The sequence below is a fragment of the Balaenoptera ricei genome, chromosome 19 (assembly GCF_028023285.1).
Source record: "Balaenoptera ricei isolate mBalRic1 chromosome 19, mBalRic1.hap2, whole genome shotgun sequence".
NCBI classification, from domain to species: domain Eukaryota; kingdom Metazoa; phylum Chordata; class Mammalia; order Artiodactyla; family Balaenopteridae; genus Balaenoptera; species Balaenoptera ricei.
Genome location: NC_082657.1, coordinates 57,081,934 through 57,102,332, shown reverse-complemented (window position 1 = coordinate 57,102,332; position 20,399 = coordinate 57,081,934). Strand labels below are relative to the sequence as shown.

General features: G+C 53.2%; 1 protein-coding gene across 2 annotated transcripts in view; it reads right to left on the bottom strand.

Annotated features, from left to right (window-relative positions):
• CMIP (c-Maf inducing protein) overlaps window positions 1–20,399 on the bottom strand; it is a 236,668-nt gene that overhangs the window by 25,225 nt on the left and 191,044 nt on the right. For both annotated transcript variants that reach the window (XM_059904977.1, XM_059904978.1), the window contains 4 exons: window positions 13,981–14,043; window positions 11,104–11,184; window positions 6,108–6,211; window positions 4,309–4,413 (listed from right to left, as the gene is read on the bottom strand). In XM_059904977.1, the coding sequence (XP_059760960.1) occupies window positions 4,309–4,413; window positions 6,108–6,211; window positions 11,104–11,184; window positions 13,981–14,043 (353 nt within the window). The remainder of the gene's footprint in view (window positions 1–4,308; window positions 4,414–6,107; window positions 6,212–11,103; window positions 11,185–13,980; window positions 14,044–20,399) is intronic.

Below are 20,399 nucleotides of genomic sequence, written 5' to 3'. Positions count from 1 at the left end.
TTTAGCTAAAGTTCGAGAATGCTACGGCTGATGGAAAATTGTGTGTGGTCTGGTGGAAGATGCGGGTGTAGCTACTCAGAGCTAACTTGCTACCCAGTGCTCAGCTCCATCCCCTTTGCCTTTGCTGGGATTTAGGAGTGGATTTTCAAGGCTGCTTGGCTCAGATTGGGTGATTTTCCAGCGAGCTATGCTAACCTGGGTCAAGTTGTCTGTTCTTTTGTGCACAAGGTACATCACGTACCCACTGAGAGCGCCGCAGACGGGCCCGGTAGATGGCACGGGGTTTTATCTTCCAGGGACTGACCAAGGGGGTGGGATGGACCCGAGCCTAGGGAAGGTCTTGCAGCCCTCGGCGTGATTTCCTGGGGGAGGTGAGGGCAGCACTTGGATCCCCAGCTACTGTGGGCTCTGAGGGGGCTGGGCTGTCTTGAGCAGGGAATCAGGGCAGGCCTGAGCAGGAGGCGGCAGGGCCCGCCTCGCCCTCCCCAGGCCTCCACCCTGGGCACCTAGTAGCAACCGTCACCTATTGGGATCCCCAAGGTCGTGCTTGGCCTCTGCAGCGGCAGCCAGAGGGGAGTCTGGAAACTGACATCTCATCAAGTCCGTTCTCTACTTAAAACCCATCGGCGACTACAACGTCCTTAGAATAAAACCTCCACAACTGACACACAGGCACAGCTCCGCCACTCAAAGCATGGTCCCCGACCAGCAGCAGCGGCATTACTGGGAGTCTATGAGACAAGCAGAGGCTCAGGCCCTGCCGCAGACCCGCTGACATGACCCCAGGAGCAGCTCAGCACGGGAGGTGGAGGTGGGAGAAGCTCAGTGGTACAAGTCTCTCCGTGGCCTGGCCTTCCTCTCCAACTTCGTCTTCTGCCTCTGCCCCTCTCTCTGCTCAGGGCACACTCAGTTTCCTTCACTTTCTCCCCTGCAGTGGCCTTTAGCGTGGAGCAGATCACTTGTGGAGTTTAAGAATGTAGATTCCTGGGCCTGGCCCGGAAACGCTGCGTCCAGGAGTCTGCATTTTCAAGCAGCACTCCAGGGGACTCTGAAGCAGGTGTTTAAGGACCATGGGTAGGACATGTGACCAATGGCAGCTCCATCTGCACTGCCGGGCCTTTGCACATGCCGTTCCCTCTGCCTGGATCATCTTGTCCTCTTGCCTTGCTGAGAGCCAGCAGGTGTCAATTTAAATATCACCTCCCTGCAAAATCCCTTCCTCACTTCCCCCTAGAGCAGGGGTTCTCAACTCTGGCCACATACTCCACTTGCCTAAGGTGTTAAAAAAAAAGAAAGAATCCGATGCCAGGGGCATCCCAATTAAATCAGAATTGCAGTGGGTGGGGCCCAGGCACCTTTTTTTTTTCCCTTCTTCTTTTTTAAGATATAACCAGTGGGATGCGGGTAAATGTCTAACAACCAAGTCTCCAGAGAAAAAGGAGCCCTGATTGGTAGCATCTGCCAATTTTCTTGGTGTAAATACTCCCACCATGATTGAATTCAAGCTACCAACGTGTCATCCCTGACTGTGGAATTGGGAAGAGATGTGCTTCCAAATGTGCCTGGGCTCCAGCACACCCCGGGGGTAATAACATCAGTCCAGTCTCGTCCACGGATCTTAGGTGCAGAGCTTTGTGACTGTCGCAAAGTCCCCTGTGTAATAAACAGCCACCAGACCAGGGCTCCCCCTTCTTGATACTTCCGACATTTGGGGCCAGACAGTTCAGATGATTCTGGGCTGCTCTGTGCATGGCAGCGTGCTCACCAGCGTCCCTGACTTCCACCGCTGGATGTCAGCAGCACCCCTCCCCTTCTGCAGCCCAGAATGTCTCCTGACGTTGCCAGATATCCCCTGAGGGTCAGAGTTGCCCCCAGCTGAGAACCACTGACCAAGATCAAGATGTGAAACATTTCCAAGAACCCAGAAGCTCCTCTCACGCCTTTCCACCTAACTCCCCGCCCCGAGGCTGCCGCTATTCTGGCCTCTATCACCAGAGATTCGTTTTGCCTGTTCTTGAAACTCAAGGAACGAGATTCACACTCTATGTATCTTTCGGGTTTGGCTTCTTTTGCTCCATATTATGTTTGTGAGATTAGTTCACAGCTTGCTGGTTGCACTAGTTTCTTCATTCTTGCTGTCCTGCAGTATGCCTTCGTGTGAACACACCACAACTTACCCGTTCTACTGTTGTACGACACTGGGGTTGAGGCAGATCTTAGTTTGGGGCTATTACAAATAATGCTACTGTAAACCTTCTTGTACATGTCTTCTGATGAATACACCAAAGTGATGAGGAGCTGGGTCCCAGGGTTTATGTGTGTTTAGCTTCTGTAAAGCCTTCCCAGGTGACTCTGACACGCAGCCAGGGTTGAGACTCCTTGCCGTGGACCACGTTAATTATGCCTCTGGCTTCTTTCATCACAGCTCTGATGAAACCCATCGCTTTCTCACTCCCACCCCTCCACCCACTGCTACACCATCCGCTCTGGGAGGGCAGGGGCCCCATCGGCTGGTTTACTTTTGTGCCTTCAGCACCTGGCACAGCAGGGACCCTCACTAAACAAGTGTTGAAAGGATGAGAGAAGGACAAAGGCTGGCTGTTGCTGTCCCCAGTCTCCTCTGTGTGTAACAGTGTGCACGGGTCCTAATTCTGGTTCTTTCCATCTCTGCCCTTCTCCTAGGGTGGGAACTGGGAGAGATTCCATTCTGCTTCCTGCTCTCAAGTCAGGGAAACCCTGCTGTAGGGCACCCAGGCAGAGCCTTGGAGACGCAGAGGGAAAACGCTGGCAGGTGCTGTTTCCTGCTCCTGCCCCGAAACCTAAGTCCCAGCTCAGGTGTCTGCGGAGCGAGCCCGGGGAGGGTGGATGAGGCAGAGGCTTCAGGAGGAAAAGGAGCCTGCGAGTCTGTGACACTCCTGATGCTCTTCCTACTTCCTGGGGTGGCCTGGGTTTGAAATGCATGCAGATCAGCTCCCGAGCTGCAGTGTATGAGGTCAAGGGCAAGTGACCATCCACGTACACAGGGATGCCGAGGATGGTTGTACAGGCCATGCATTACTCTCTACTGCCTCCTCCTTTTTTTTTTTTTGGCTTTTTAAAAAAATTTTATTTATTTATTTATATTTATCTTTGGCTGTGTTGGGTCTTCGCTTCTGTGCGAGGGCTTTCTCCAGTTGCGGCGAGCGGGGGCCACTCTTCATCGCTGTGCGTGGGCCTCTCACCGTCGCGGCCTCTCCCGTTGCGGAGCACAGGCTCCAGACACGCAGGCTCAGTAGTTGTGGCTCACGGGCTTAGTTGCTCCGCGGCATGTGGGATCTTCCCAGACCAGGGCTCGAACCTGTGTCCCCTGCATTGGCAGGCAGATTCTTAACCACTGCGCCACCAGGGAAGCTCCTTTTTTGGCTTTTAATATAACATGCTGTAGGGCATGGAACAGGCACCTGGGAATGACCAGCATGACATCTTCATGTAGCCCTGTTTGCACAGGTTTTCAGTGATGCTCCACTGCCTTTTCTTTAAGGACTGAAATATATTCCTGCGGTGCTCCCAGCTCTAGCGGTGCCTAGACACATTTTGGTCCTCTCCGAGTTGTGCAGTACACCACCTGAACAACTGGACAGGGCGGCTGCAGCAGATGCCATCTGTGCCCTGCACATCATACCTTCTCTGATGACCCCAGACATCACCATAGAAAGTTCTATATGACGAATGGCATCCACATCACTCTGCATCCCAGGAGCCAACCTCAATCCGGGAAGAGTGGGAGCTGGTAAGTAACTACCCCGGTGTCGTCATCCCTCAGGGGAGGGACTCTGAGAGAACATTCCACAGTCTCCCGGGAGGTCCCACTGGGACACGCACAGGTGCCTGCAGTGGTCACCTGCTTAGGAACATCGAGTCTGCTGGCTGTCCTCCCTTCCCAGGCTCCCTCCCACTGCTTCCTGGGGTTACCTCCCTAACAAGCTGCTTGCACCCAAACCCTGGGGGACCCAGGACAGTGGCTCTGTCATGGCTTCTTCCGGTTACATGTGCCTGGTGGTGAGAAATCTTCAGAATAAAACACTTGTTCCTAAAGCCAAGTCAACACAACGCCTTGCAGTGCCACTATTGATTCACAGTGTTTGCTTTTCCAGTCACATCCCTGGGTTCTGGGCCCTGGCACCAGTGAACACAGGGGATTTGGCAAACACACTTGAGGCAGGTCCAGTGGAAGCCACTCCACCTCCCTGCCTGGCCAGGTGTGTACAGGTCACCGTCCTTGGGGCAAGCGTGTCCCGCCCAGGCTCTCCCGAGGCGGTGGGGACTGACCTGTTGATGAACTCTTCGTAGCAGGAGTAGATGGCGGCCAGGCACACAGCCACCAGGTTGGGCAGGACCCGGGGGTGGGGGCAGTGCCCCGTGGGGCCGTGCATGCTGGAAAAGAGCAGAGGGCTAGGTGAGACGGTGACGGCAAGGAGGAGGGGGAGGCCGGGGTGCCCTTCAGACACACACTGGGGGGTGGGATGGGGGGCACCCCAAGTCCTCTGCTGGGGAGTTGGCAACACCGGGATTTGCGTCCTGGCTCTGCCATGTGCAGGCAGCAGAGAGCCAAGCTCTGGACCGTGGGCTCCAGATCCAGGGAGCCTGGGTTCACGCCCAGCTGAGTGGCCTTGGCAAGCTTCTTAAACTCTCCACTCTTTCCTAAGCTATAAAATGGGGACAACGGCCCCCTCCTCAGTGGGTACCATGAGGACCTAACTTTCTAATTCATGGGAAGAGTTAGCAGACAGTGGCCATACGTCCTGTGTCTGTAATTCATGCCCAGTGGTTCTGTAACAATTATTCACCTCATTTTCCTTTCCAAGTGGCCTGCTTTGAAAGAAAAGTTATTATGGTCATCCTGATCCTGGCCTAGCATGAGGTCTGGGACACAGTTGCTAAGTCCTCCATAAATGCCAGCCATTGTTATTCGTCACAGCTATCTCTGTGCCTCAGTTTTCTCATCTGTAAAATGGGGCTAATATCCCTAGTCCCAGGGCTGTTTGGGGCCTGGGGATAATACCTGTAACATTCCTGGAAAATCGGTGTGGCCGTTGGGACTAAGAGGCCTAACCTAAAACAACTTCGTGAACCATTACTGGGTGCTTTAAAGGGACCCTGGAGTCACCAGGGTTCCAGCAGGACAACTTTTTTTTTTTTTTTTTTAATGTATCTATTTTTTTTGGCTGTGCCACGCGGCATGCAGGATCTTAGTTCCCCGGCTAGGGATGGAACCCGTACCCCCTGCAGTGGAAGTGCACAGTCTTAACCACTGCACCGCCAGGGAAGTGCCCAGAAGGACACATTCTTTGGGTTTGGAAATGCTTTGTGAGTTCCAGGTGACTATCTTTTGGAACCGGCTTAAACAGGTTATCACGATTTTCTTAAAAAATGAGAAGAGTAGTGACAACGACCACTAACGTTCCCATCACACTTAGGCACGGTCCTTGGTGTTTATGTGTATAAGTTCACAGAATCCTCACGTTACCTAGATGAAGTTAAGTACTATAGTTCTCATCTTACAGATGAGGAAACTGAGGCACAGAGAAAAATTTAAAAAATCAAAGCAAAAGCACCCCCTCCCCACCCCAAACACCAAAAGTAAGAGTCAGAATATCAGGCTTCCTCTAGGCCAAGTCTGGGAGGTGGCCGTTCAAATCCCCAATGATGACTCTCCAGGGCTAGCAGGAGATCGTTCCCTACACACCCAGCACCCACAGGTGGGATCTGCAGAAATACTCTCATTATTTAGGACTGTTAACCATTTCCTGAGTTCCTACTGAGCATCAGGCACTGTGCTAGGGGCTTCCTCATATATCATCTTATTTAACTGCACGACAACCCCTGTGGATAGCACAGGAAAGAGGATCAGAGAGGTACAGCGACTGGCTCAATGTCACACAGCAAGCGAGTGCCTCAGACCACATGGGGTCAGGAGGACGCAGGAGACCCTCGTAGAAGATGAGACGCTTGGGGCCTCTGAACGCCAGCAGCTCCTCTCCAGGCATCAGTGGAGTGAGTGGTTCTGGGTGCAGAGGCAAGCTGGCTTGCAGGCCAGGAAGGGGAGGGGGCCCGGCTGAGGAACCCACCTCTGAATGAACTTCTTCACCACCTCCATCCCCGCGTTGAGCTCGTTCAAGGCAAGGATGTACTCCTGAGTAAACAGCCTCAGTCGCGGGCACTTGCCAAAGTCCTGCAGAGAGAGCAGAGGGCAGGAGCTGCGGAGACAGGCAGGCAGGAGGCCAGAGGGGTGGTGGGACCCCACTCTGTCCTGAGACACTGGGGTGGAAGGCAACGGGGACATGCCAGCCATCTCCTCTTCCTAGAAGCACACGTATCTTTCACTCGAAGGGACCGGCCCTTTCACCCTCTCCTCACACCTCCCGACGGCTGCCCGTGGAGACGGGAGATGTCCTGCCACAGGAGCGTCCCTGACACATGTCACCCACCCTGTGGGTCAGCGTGCCACCCAGACGTGCTCGGAGAACAGCCCAGCTGGGGTTTCCCTTCTGCGCGGCTGCACGGGGGCCTGCAGATGCCCAGCTGGCCTCCAGCGAGGACCAGCTCCTCTTCTGCAGTCCCCCGAGAGTTTCTGGGCCCCCTGCTTTCTCAGCTAAGAGGGGAAAGGCCAACGTCCAAGGTGGCTGTCAGCTTGGGGACTTGTCAGGAGAAGCAGCACAGGTGGTGCAGGAGAGAAGGGCGTGGGCCAGGAAAGGACTGCGTCCCTTCCCACGTCACTGGACTTCTGAACCCACGTGCTGGGGTGTGAACGGCCAGGAGGGCAAGTCACAGTGTGGTGATGAGGTTGACCAGCAAGACATCAGAGGGAAGCCTGGTGGTCTCCAAACTCCTCTGTTTCTTCTCCTGCCCCCGCTCAGGGGGAACCCATTTAATAAAAAGCAACCTGGATCAGGACTCCAATCTAAAATAAAGCCTGTGGAGACTTTCCCTGTGGATCTGACCGATCCTGCGGGCCCTGGGGAAAGCTCAGATCAGAGCACGGCCCGCCCACACCCTCCTGCCAGCTCACAGGAGCAAGTTTCTAGAGTGCCTGGTGCTTCTTCACCTGGAGTGAGAGGCTGAATTAGGATCCTCAAAACGATGGGGGCTCATCTGCTTCCATCCTGCCTACTAGGGTTATGCCTTTGCATAAGGAGGGCAGCAAAAGCCACGAGAAAGCTCAGAAGGATCTACACACGCGCGTGCATGCGCGCACACACCACAAATACACACGTACATACACGCACACACAGAGCACTGGGCTAGAGGATGGGGCCCCTGCATGAAGAGAAGGTGGAAGCTTGACTGTGCTTTCAAACTGAGGAAGTTGCCCAGAGTCCCTGAGTCCCCGGGAAAAGGGTAACAGGAAAGCTGTGTGGCCTTGTGCAGCCATGGCCCTCTCTGGGCCTCACCGTCCCCGCTGTGGAACGAGAGTTGAAGAAATGATCTCTAGGCCCCTTCCACCCTTAACGTTTTATGATTCTATGAAGACTGATTCAACTAAACCCTGCTAACTGCCATTATCTTTGTTATTAGATTTCTGGATAGTCAAGGTCATTTCCTTGGAAATTACCATTATAGATGGGTCTGGTGGCCTTTTAACATGTGGGTGAGGGATATTTTGCCTCTTTGGCATAGTCAAATATGTTGCCTTTGGAAAGTGGGAGGTCATATCACGGTCCACTAGGGACCACAGCCACATCTTCTTGCCTCCTCTGCCACAAGAACACACCAATGAGTGGCATGAGGGCAGAGGAACCGTGATCATTCTTGGGGATGCAGTTGAACAAACTGTTTAGAATCTCCAGGGGAACATACTTAAGGAATGCTTCCATTTGTATCTAGTTTTTATTGTGGCCCAAGGAGTAACATTCTTTGAGACCCTTAACCTAGATTCAGTTTGCTCATCCCTGAAACGGGACACGGGATATAAAAGATGCACTCTGAGAGCAGGGGAAGCTCTGAAATCCCAGAACACCACGGGGGTGTGTGACCTTCCCCATTTCCCAAACATTCAAGCGTGTCCTTGAGAAACACTGCACGTGGGGTGAAGAGAAGTCAGGGCTCAGGCTGTGCTGACAGGTCTGTGGCTGGCGGCAGGCAGTGACCAGACACCCCGCGCCAGCTCCGAAATGCTGTCCCGGCCGATCACGTAGATTTAGGGAGTTAAGTGGGTGACACTGAAGGCCTGCGGTGCTTCCCGTGCCTGGTGTGAGCCATTTGTCTCTTTTGCAGGAGCGCCTAATTCCCCCACCCCGTCCTGTCTACAGTTCTCTTTTGACACAGTTCAGTGTGTAGTTAGTGGACTTCAAGAGGAAGTGGGATCGTGAAGCGTTACAGCGTCCCCAGACCCCGGGACCACACGGGGGAGTTCTTTAAAAGTGAAGTAAGGATTCATGCCCGAGGGTCCCTGGTCTCTGCCAGGCCACAAAAGATGCTATAAATTCTGGATCTGCCTTGTAGCTGTTCTGATTTTTATCCAGAAAAATCACACAGTCAACACTCCAGGCCCATAAAACTAACCAGGTATAAGGGAGATGCTGTATGGTTAAGCCTTGGGAGGCTGCCTGAAATTTGATATTTTCCCCTTTGAAGTCAGATGTCCTAAAAGAACCCTTATTAAACAGCCTACTGACTACCATGGAACGTGCAAAAATGCTTACGCACCTGAGGAGGCCTGGACCCTGGCCAGGGGTGCCCTGGGGATGTGGCTCTGTCACTGACATGTTGTGATGAGAGAAGGTCCTTTGCAAAAGAAACTCCAGAACCTTTGCTCTGGACTCCGAAAGGGCATGGCCTTCACCTCACACCACATCCACAGTGACTTTAAAGTTAACAATCAGGGGACTTCCCTGGTGGCACGGCGGTTAAGAATCCGCCTGCCAATGCAGGGGACACGGGTTCCAGCCCTGATCCGGGAAGATACCACACACCGCGGAGCAACTAAGCCCGTGCGCCACAACTACTGAGGCCGCACGCCACATTTACTGAAGCTCGCACGCCTAGAGCGCGTGCTCCGCAACAAGAGAAGCCACCGCAATGAGAAGCCCGCACACCGCAACGAAGAGCAGCCCTCGCTCGCTGCAACTAGAGAAAGCCCGCGCGCAGCAACGAAGATCCAACGCAGCCAAAAATAAATAAATAAATGGGAAAAAAAAAAGTTAACAATCAGGGACCTTTTCCTCCCAGCTGGCCGAGGCCAGAGAGCGCCCTTGCAATGACTAAAGCCTAAATTAAGGCAGCACACCCCCCATCCCCCAGGGGAGTTTGTTAGTCCTGAAGAAAGAATTGGATGGAGTATTCCCTTCAGCTGTGTTCAGAAAACAAGATATACATTTATCTCAAATTAAGGAGGATCTCAGAAATAAGCAACAATTTAATTATGGTGTGTGATCACTCAGGGAGAATGGTCAAGAGAATCTGTACGGTACCAACACGGTACAACCGGTAGTTGCTGCTTGGAATGCTGTGTGGAGAAAGACTCTGAAGCTACCTCTGGGCTCTGCAGGAGGAGTGCTGTAATCGGCTAATGATGTCTGCCAAGGGTGTGGGATGGGGAAGTGCGGCGCATGTGTCACACTTTCCATTCCTGACTGGGGAAGGGGGTAGGTTATGTACTATTCTTTGGGGGTCTGGTGTCGAGACAGGAAAGCTACCTCACAAACCAAGTTGTGAGCAGGTCACCCCTTTTCAGAGCTGTTTTCACATGCTGCCTCTCGACAGGGTGGGGGGGGCAGTAGTCATGGTCACCCCACAACCGATTCAGTGGCCCAACGTGTGATGCAATGACACAGATGCCTCCACGCCACCCAGACGACGTCAGTCCAGGTTGGTGGCTGGCTCAGCAGAGCCTGTTGGAACACCAGCCCTTGCTTCAGACTGCCTTCCCCCTAGCACCACTCATGAGAGACCACACCTGCCCACAGGTCCCTGAGTAACCTACAGAAATCACAGCTGCCCACAGGTTCCGGGAGAAACCCACGGCACTTTCTGGGTCTCCGCTTCCTCATCTGCAGAAGGAGGTCACGGGCCGTCAAGAGGGTCACATGACATAATACACTGGAGCGTCACACTGCATCCGGCTCTGAAAGGTGCTCCGTAAATACCTGAGAGTAGGCGCTAGTTGTTCTTATTCCCAGCTGTGGCCTAGAGGACTTTGCTCAGCCTCAGTTTCCCCACGTGTAATACAAAGAAAACAATGACATTTGCTGCTCTCACTGGACTGAGGACAGAATGCAAAAGGGCCAGCAGATTACAAGAGCCCGGGCCACTGAGTGTGCAATGAAATTCTGCGCCTACGTTTTTAAAATTAACTAATTTAAGTTCGTACTTTATGTGGATTTCCTCGATTTTCCCCTAATGTCCTTCTTCTGTCCCAGGATCCCATCCAGAAAACCCCATTGCAATTACTCATCGCATCTCCTAGGGCCTCTAGGCTGTGACCGCTTCACAGACTCTCCTTGTGTTCGATGACCTGGCAGTTCTGAGGGCCATCAGGTGTTCTGTAGAATGTCCCTCAGCTGGGATTAGTCTGACATTTTTGTTATGATTAGACTGAGGTGGTGGGTTTGAGAGAGAAGACCCCCCGAGGTCCAGGGCCCTCCTCCTCACATCACATCAAGGGTACATGCCGCACTGTGACTTAACACTGTGGACGTTGACCTTGACCTCTGGCTGAGGTCACGACTGTCAGGTTTCTGCACTGTACAGCCCTCTTTCCGCCCTCTCCATGGACGCTCCTATGGGTAGCCCCCTCTTAAGGAGTGAGGAGTTCACTCCCCTTCCTCGAGGGCCGAGTTTCTACAGATATTATTTGTGACTCTACACACATGAGACCTATCTCTTCTCCCCCAGCCACATTGTTTTTGTCATTCTTACCGTGGAAAGATTCCTCCTGTTGTCTTAAGAGCAGAAAACAGAACCAAGCGGGGTAGGGTGCGTGAAAACCCACAGGGTGCAACAGAATCCCAAGCCCAGGCCCTGGCCGTCAGCTGCCAACCCCATGCCCAAATCTTTGGAAAAGTTAAAGACTGGCAGCTTGTGCCCCTCCCCTGGCTCTGCGGTCCAGGTGTCGGGGGAACTTACCATGTTATGCTTGAGGATTCTCTGGACCACGGGGGTGAACACTTCGATGACCACCATGGACCGGGGCCGCTCTCTGCAGTGCTGGGGAGGCAGGAGGAAATGGTCAGCGCCGAGCCTGGCGGGGTCCAGCCGGGGCCTGTGGAAGCCCTGACCGCGGTCTGCGGCTCGGGGCAGTGAGCCCGCCTCTGGTGCCTGGGTTCGCCTGCTCAATACTGCTGCATACCTTTTTGTTCATTTTGGGGGAGTGAGAAAAGTGGGTGGGGATGGGATCTTCTGTTTGCTTTTTGTTTTGATCTGACTGATGGTCTGAGATTGTTTCAGGGGGTACAGACAGGAGTCCGTTCCCACACGATCTTATTTAACGGGGCAAGATCCCCAATGGCACTAAGGTTCGGCGTGCGTGGTCTAACAGAGGAGCCTCTTGGAAAGCAGGTGCAAGAATACCGGGGGTTAGTGCTTGGGTGCCAGAATCTCGAAAATTCTGTGACTTCTCAATTGAAGGCTTTGATAAGCTGGCTGCAGGGTGCAGGCCACACGCAGCTCTTGGATGTATTTTATCTCACCAGCACGGGGTTTTGTTTTTCAAGGTGAAATTGAAGGCCTTCGGGTGGAACAGACGATGAGCTGCTCCACCACATTTAAACCTTCCTGGGCCTGAAGGTGCCGTTTCCAGCCCTGGAAGAGGACACTGGACTTGGGATATTAGAAATCCTAGACAATTCTTGATAAGTAAACTTTCCCCAAATCTCGGGGTCCTGGCTTCCAAGTCTGGCAGGAGAGGCTGCCTGGGCGTGTCCAGAGAGCTGGCCAAGTGGACCCGGTGGAGGTGACTTTGTTCCCTCAAGCCTTGCTCTCTGGGTGGGCTGCCTGGTGGAGGAAGTGCTGAGGCTGCGACTCCAACCCCCCCAAGGGAAAACAGCCCTGAGTCTCACCGATCCCTGTGCCTGGGCCCCTCCCTCCAAACGGCAGGGCAGCTACCCAGGGAGTTCTATCAGGAAACGCCGAAAAGCATGGTTTCCTCCACATCCCTGTTTTTCAAACTGTGCTACCAGGAACCCTCAGGTATGATTTACTTTGAACAAAGGTCCATTGTTCTAGAATAAAAGTCTGAACACCGTGAGATCTGGGAGAAACCACCCAGCTTGAGAGGAGAAAAAGGAGCAGGTCTGGATTAAATGGGACAAAATACTGAGAGAGGAGATGACCCGCTGGGACAGGTAAGGGAGCAGCTGGCCGTTCTCCCAGGAGCCCAAACCCTGGGTGACCTGACTCTCCTACTTGGGGGCACAGCGCCAGGTGCTGGGGGCAGAGAAGGCCCGTCTTAGTTGTGTGCAGTCCCAACAAGTGGTTACTCCTCCCCAGGTGTTCCCCACGGGGGAGGGGGGCCTTGGTACAGCACAGGGCCTGACGCCTAGACACGCTCTTGCACACACACACAACTGTACACTCGGGGCTCACCCGCGTGGGCCAGAGGGCACGCACTGGCACACGCCCACGTTAAGAGATGCACCTGGCATTTCGGGTAGCAGGCTGGGCCCACCCTCTGCTCTGTGGGTCGCTCGGAAAGGTCTGCTGATGGAGAGACAGGGCCAAAGAGGATGATGTGATCCTGTCTCCCTAAAGCTTGCCTCCCCTAACACACACAGAGAGTGTGCTCCCTGGGTGAGGGGGCAGAGGAGCAATAAGTGCACCACGGTCCCCTTTACCCCAGAACCAGCAGGTCCCCAGGAGCCCGCTCTGCCACGCCACGTGTCTGTCTCACTGGTGCGCACAGCCCACACCCCCAAAGGACGGTGTGTGGCCGTGGAAGGAACAAGCTCGGTGAAGGGGGTCGGCAGGAGGAAGAGCAGGGGAGCGCTGGGAAAGCAGCAAACCCAGGCCCTGCGACTTCCCAAGGACATCAGACCATTGCATTAAAAAAAAATCACCCAGGGCTTCCCTGGTGGCGCAGTGGTTGGGAATCTGCCTGCCAATGCAGGGGACACGGGTTCGAGCCCTGGTCTGGGAGGATTCCACATGCCGCGGAGCAACTAGGCCCGTGAGCCACAACTACTGAGCCTGCGTGTCTGGAGCCTGTGCTCCGCAACAAGAGAGGCCGCGATAGTGAGAGGCCCATGCACCGCGATGAAGAGTGGCCCCCGCTTGCTGCAACTAGAGAAAGCCCTCGCACAGAAACGAAGACCCAACACAGCCAAAAATAAATATAAAAATAAATAAATAAATAAAAGATTACTATTAATTAAAAAAAAAAAAAAAAAATCACCCAGCAAAGGATCAAACAGGATCGTGTGCTGGTCCAGCCCCCGGGCCACCAAGGTGCTCTCAGACGGGGGATGCCTGGTCCCTGACGTGCCCTGGGGATGTTCCATGTAAATCCCACTGCAAGGCTGGCGCGGGGTCCCTGGGACTGGATGTCCTGCTCTGGGGCTCCTCCAAGCTCACCTGGCATCCCCCGCCTGCCTGCTCTGTTCAGGGAAAGCCCCACGGCTGTGCCCTCACTGTGGGCCGGCCGGTGCTCACAGGAGCCTTGGCTAATAATAATAGCCCAGCTCTGATGTCAGGAGCTCAGAAAGTCTGCTGCAAACTTCTCCCAAGACAGCCAGGAAGACATTCCAAGGAAAACTCTGATGCTCCTCCCTGACCTGCTGGTCTGACCCTGGGCCTCGCTTATCACCTGTCTGGCAGAGAGGGGGCTGTAACCCAAGAACGGGGTGCCTGGCTTGTCTCTGGCTGTGTCTGGGGCCCTGACCTGGGTCAGAGCCGGAGGGGAGGGTCTAAGTTTGGTTTTCAGCAAATTTTGCAAAACCAACCCCTGCCATGCACATACAGAGACAGGCTGCTTCCTAAAAACACAGCCCCGCTTCAGCAGTGCCGTACCTTGCAAAAGAATTCACAGAGATCTGGTGGTGGATGGTTGTTTTCCAGCAAAGGAGCGATCGCCTGAAAGAAAAGGAACAAACGTCAGTCGGAATCTCTTGGAAGGAATCATACGGGGTGGGGGGGTGTCTACGTAAGATGGTTAACTCATGGTGGAAAGCACAACCTCCTTGTCACCCTCTGGGCAAAAAAGCCATCCTCTAACTTGCTGGCCAGAGATCCTAAATTGTGGGAGGGTGCGTGGCTCCCACCGAGAAGCTGATAAAATCTCTGGGCTGCCCCCTAGAAAAATATACATCTGTAATGATGCATGCAACTTTAGGGGTTTCACGACCTGCTGAGGACCATCCGGGTCCCCCGTGGATCAACAGGCCCTACCTACGAGGCATGACGCGTGGTGGTTATAAGCCCAGGCTTTGGGGGCAGAGTCCTGGGTGCAAGTCCTGCTTCAGGCACTTGCTATGATGTGACCATTAGAGCAAGTTACTTCATCTCTCTTAACCCTGTGGCCCCCACCAGGAAGGTGGACCAGAGAGCATCACTTTGAGGGTGAGCGGAGGTAATCTGTGCAGAGAGGGCTTCTTAGCCTGGCCCTGTGAGCACCTGGGGCTGGTCCTTGTTTGCAGCGCAGCTGTCCTGTGCACTGCAGGATGTCTGGTAGCATCCTTACTCTCAGCCCCCAACCCAACCGTGACAATCAAAACTGTCTCCAGATGCACTTCACTTTACATTAAGGGAGGTTAGAATTTCTAATGCCCCTTGAATTCATTCCTCACCGAGCCTTTTTTTTTTTTTTTTTTTTTTTTTTTTTAATTTTAAAAATTTGGCTGCGCTGTGTGGCGTGTGGGATCCTAGTTCCCCGACCAGGGATTGAACCCACACCCCCTGCATTGGAAGTGTGGAGTCCTAACCACTGGACTGCCAGGGAAGTCCCATCACTGAGTCCTTCTTAGGCCAGCTGTACACTTGTTACTTGTTCCCACTGCCATTCCTGTGCAAGGTTCCCATGGCTCAGATGGTGTTTGATTCTTGATTTTTCTGCCCCTTTCATAATTTCTGTTTTAATGATTTTGCTAAATTTCAAATTCAAATAAAAAATTGGAACAATGGAAAAAAAGCTACGTCCGGACATTGCCAAATTCCCCTCGGGGGACAAAATCGGCCCCAATTGAGAACCCCTGGTGTAAAGTGCCTCTCCCAGCCTGAGATAAGGCCAGCTCTCCATAAACATTCATTATGGGATGGATGGTGAATGCCTATGTGAAGTCCACTCGTTTTCCAGTTCCACACTGGTCACAACAGTAGGAAACGGGAGACCCAGGACCCAGCACCGAGACTGCCGGGCCGTGTGACTGAGTGAGCAGCTCGGCCTCTCTGGACATTCGTCTTCTAGTCTATAAAACGTGGAAGACTAGAGTTACCAATTCCCAGGGTTGTTGGGGGGAGGTGATGAGAGAAAACTCTAGAAGCTTTGGTGTCTCAGGCTTGGGATAAGCCCACTGCCTGGAGCACAGCTTGTCACTGACACCAGCACAGGGGGACCGTCTTGGGCTGTACTGGACACGGCGGCAATTTTGCCTGACTCCTCAGGAAGGCTCTGTGATGACAGGGTCTCCCCATCACTGAGCCGTGTAGCCCAGACCCTGCCTGCTTGGTTTCAGAGGGTCTCCTGGCTCTGCTCACGCAAGCAGGGCCTTTGGATGTGGGTGGGTACCCCTCGGTGAGGGCTTCCGCCTGTCTCAGGACCGTTAGGGGAAGGAACACGTAGCTCGATGGCAGTAGGGGAAGACCACCAGCCCATCTTCCCCATTATGCGGAAGATGAAGTCATCAAAGCTGAGGCTCTGCTTCACAGCAGCAACGGTCAGGCTGACCAACAAGTGGAGACGGGCCCCAGGGTCTTACTCGCCTAGGGCTATGCGGTCCAACATGGTAGCCACTAGCCACGTGTAACTCTTCCTGTTGTAACTGACACGGAAGAAACGATTTCTTTCTTTCCTTTTTTTTTTGGCCACCCTCCATGGCTTGCGGGATCTTAGGTCCCCAACCAGGGATTGAATCCGTGCCCCCTGCAGTGGAAGCGCGGAGTCTCAACCACTGGACTGCCACAGAATTCCCAAGAAACGATTCTAAAGGAAATGAAATTAAACGTGCAGTTCCTCAGTCGCACTGACCGCATTTCAAGTGCTCACCAGCCCCATGAATCTAGTGGCCGCTGCAATGCACAGAGCAGACGGAGAGCATGTCCATCACCACAGGCAGCTCTCCCCGACGGTGTGGGAAGGGGGTTGGTGGGCTCCGACCTGACTGCAAGGCTGAGCCCACCACCCTCTCACAATCCCCCGCGGCCATGTGGACCAATCACTACACTGATGATAATAATATACCAACAGCAACACCTACAATAGCCATAGCTGTTGCAGGCACTGCCTGTGCTGGGCTCTGGGCTGTGTCATGTCACTTAATCTTCACTGTGTGCTGGGAGCGGGGTGTGCGTCTTGCCCTTTCCTCAGAGAGATGAAGTCTGCTGCCCAAGGTCGCATGGTTAGAATGTGCTGGGGCTGGATTGGAAGCCATGTGTGTGAACCTGGAGCCTGAATTATTCACCATGCTACTTCTCAGCCCGGGCTCTCCACACGACCAGAAACAAGCAACCCGTCTGGTGACAACTCCATAGGAGGAGAAATGGGGCAATGAACGACGATGAAACACCCCAAAGTAGGCCGGGCCCACGGTTCGGGCTCTGCACGCTCACTTTCAGAAGTTCAGCGCCCGGCCTGTCAGGTGGGGACTCTCTGAGGCCCATGCTGATGAACGCCGGGAGAGGTCAGGCCACAGCAGGGGTGGCGGGGCAGGGCAAGGGCCTCCCCCAGCCCTCGAGTCGCCTCCTGGCCCGCGGCTCTGCTCCCCACACTGAGCTCTGGGACCACCTCTGGGAGGAAGGATCACGTGCAGGGTGTATCCTCCTGGCTTCAGCCCCTTCAGTCAAGCTGGGCCCACCTCTTTCACAGGGATGACTCAAAGAATAAAGGAGTGGGAACAGATTAAGCGCCCACAGTGGGCATCAGGCGTGGGCTCCGCGCTTCCACAGCTATTATCTCATTTGATCCTCATGACAACTCTGTGAGGTCAAGCGGTAGTGATTTCCATGTGTACAGATGAAGAGACAGAGGGTCAGGGAGGTTGTTACAAGGCCTGCCCCAGTCACAGAGTAAGGATCATTTTAGAGCGTATGATTAATAAGAAGATTTTATGTTTCTGTGGCATCTTGCTATGACCCTAGCCCTCTTCCAAGCATGTTCGGTGTATTAGCCCATTTAACTTTCCCAGCAGCCCTGTAGGAAAAGGCACTGTTAATCACACACATTTCACAGATGAGGAGACTGAGGCTTAGAGTGTCAAGTTAGCTGGAAATGATCTGAATGGCCATCTGGTTAAATAAAAATACTCTAGAGCCAGTGGAAAGAATGGAGTATGGCGTAGACCAGTGGTTCTCAACCAGGGTCAGCTCTGCCCGCCTCCCAAGGGATATTAGCATGTAGGGAGACAGTGCGATCATCACAACAGGGGGAATGCTACTGGCATCTAGTGGGTGGGGGCCAGGCATGCTGCTCAACATGCTACAATGCCCAGGACGGCCCCACCACAAACAATCATCCATGCCCAAATGTCACTAGTGCCAAGGGTGGGAAACCCTGGCTTAGACACGTGCTTGCATGCCTTGACTTGAAAGAATCTCCAAGACATGCTGTTAAGTGAAAAATCGAACACAGGACAACACGTCAAGCTTCGCATCTTTAATGTTAAAAGCAAAAAATAAAAACACAACCGTGTCTGTCTCTGTGGGTTTGTCACCCCATGAAAACCTCCAGGGCTGCCTCTGAAGGGGCCGCTGGGATGGGGTGAAATCTTTTTTTTTTTTAAACAATGAAAATATACTCATGAAATCCTTACAAAAGTACTTTAAAGAATATTTTAAAGATATTTTAAGTGAAATGAAAAGCTCTTCCATTACTCGCCCAAGGTCACAGCTGGTAGCGGGTGAGCCCAGGGTCTGCACTCAGCTCTGAACTTGAACCACACTCAGCTGTAAGCCCACGTTCTTCACCAGCACGTGGGAACGCTGCGGGAGTCTGGACTCCAGGTCCACGCTTGTCCAGTGACACACCAGCTGTTACCAGCTAACAATTACCCACGGCGCTGATGCCTGACTGATGGGTTGAATAAAACCAACTCAAATTACTTGTGAAAGTACTTTTGAAAAATAAGTGCATAAAAAACAAAACAAAACCCAAGCCCCACTGGGAGAAGACTAATTGTCAACAGGTCAAATCAGAAAATGTAATGGCTGGAATGAAAGGAGGCTACAGAAGGCTTCACGATAATAACAGCATCGGTAATAGAGAACACTGAAAGCAAGGCTGTAAAACGGGGGGCTGAGGGTCAGACCCTGAGATCAAATTCTTCCCTGTTCTCAGGCATCCCCACTGAGCAGGGGAGCTCAGCCCAGTCCCATTAAGGGGTCAGCCCAGCCAAATTAGCTAAATAAATGCAGCCTGGATTTCTCAGATCACAATTCCTTTCCCAGGCTCCTCCCAAGTCCAGAGCCCTGACCCTCCTTCTGGGGCTGAGGTGCACAGTGGGACCCACAGGTGTTGCCAACCAGGAGGGGAAGATGCCGACTCCTTCCCCGGCACCCACGTCCTTGCCTGCTTCTCCACCAGCGAGAGCCTCTTTGCCTTTGCCCGTGCTGGGCTCCCTGCCTGGACTGCCTTTCCCAGGAGCATCCTATCCACCTGTTAAGACGCAGTTCGCTCACCTCCTCCTTGAAGCCCTCCGCCATCTCCCTCCCAGTCCCCTCCCTGAGAGAGGAGGTCAGGTGCCTGCCCTCTGTGCTCCCCTAACGCCCTGAACAAATCTCAAGCCCGGACCACGTGATTTCTGGATTATCTGTCAGGTTCCGCCAGCACACGGTAATCCCTCAAAGGCAGCTCTGTCTGTGCAGCAGAGACCAGTGTCTGGCACATACTTGTCCTCACACGTCAACGAATGTTTTGTTAAGTGGATTTATTAATTAATAACGTGCCAGAGAAAGGCGGTGGTGGGTGACTGGGGAGGTCCAGGCTGACGCTGACCCTGTTCTAGCAAGAGGAGGCAATGGGTGGTCAGAGCAGAGCATGGGAAAAACCTCTAGATTCTTAGCAGACACCCACTGAGCAGCTGCTATGCGCCAGACACTGCGGCTGGGACACCACAGAAGCTGCTGCCTTTACTCTCCACGATAAAAGCCCTAAGGCTCACCTCCTTTGGTGCCCACAGGACCCAGCTGCAGCACGGAGGGTGATTCTCCAGGCCGGGCTGGCCAGGGCCAAGTGGGTGGGCTCCCGAAGCCCTAAAGCAGCTCAGAGGGGCACGGTGTCTGGGATGTGGCCCTTGTGTCAAAGGTTGCAGCCGTGGGACCTCTTGGGCAGGTAAATGTTCCAGGTCCTTTCCCAGGCACACAAAGCTCTGCCTCTCACTTCCATTTCAAGTTCTGCTTTCCTGCTTCCTACTTCCTTATGCTTTATGCTCTAGCAATGCTGAAGCTTCCAGAATATACCATGTTGCTTTAAATCTCTGTGCATGGGACTTCCCTGGCGGTCCAGCGGTTAAGACTCCGCACTCCCAATGCAGCGGGCCCAGGTTCGATCCCTGGTCAGGGAACTAGATCCCACATGCTGCAACTAAAGATCCCGCACGTGGCAACAAAGATCCCATGTGCTGCAACTAAAGACCCGGCACAGCCAAATAAATAAATAAATATTAAAAAAAAAAATTTCTCTGCATGTTTTGTTTTCGCTCTCTGGAAAGCCCTTCCCCTGTTTTGCCATCTGGCAAACTCTTATTGATCCTTCGAAACCCGGCTCAGACATCATTGCCTTTGGGAAGCTCTCTGGCTTCTTTCCCAGGTGAGTTTATCACTCTACTCTCTATGTTACACGCCTCTTATTTTTGCAGCGATCTCATTTAATAGACCAAGAGCTCCTTGGGAGCAGGGGCCATCTTAGTTACCTGTGGATTCAAATACAGAGCTCAGTGCTTGGCACCCAGTAGGTGCAACTTCTTTTCTTTCTTCTCTCTTGGGAGAACCACATTTCATAGTTTAAAATCACCCAGGAAGATATTTTACACCAAAGATGCTCACATCAAAGTCAAGTCCCAGAAACTACCATCGCACTTTGCACATCAGAGGGAATTCAATCCGGGGTTCTAGGTGTGGATTAATTGGGAGCATGTCCTGGGGCAAGAGAAAGTTTACCTTTCAGCTAACAGGGTTACGGCTGAGAGTAAATTATACGGTCTCTGCCATCTCCGGCTTCCACTCCCTGCTACCGACTCAGGAAGGAGGAGGCGATTAAGGCACATTTGCTACCAACCTCA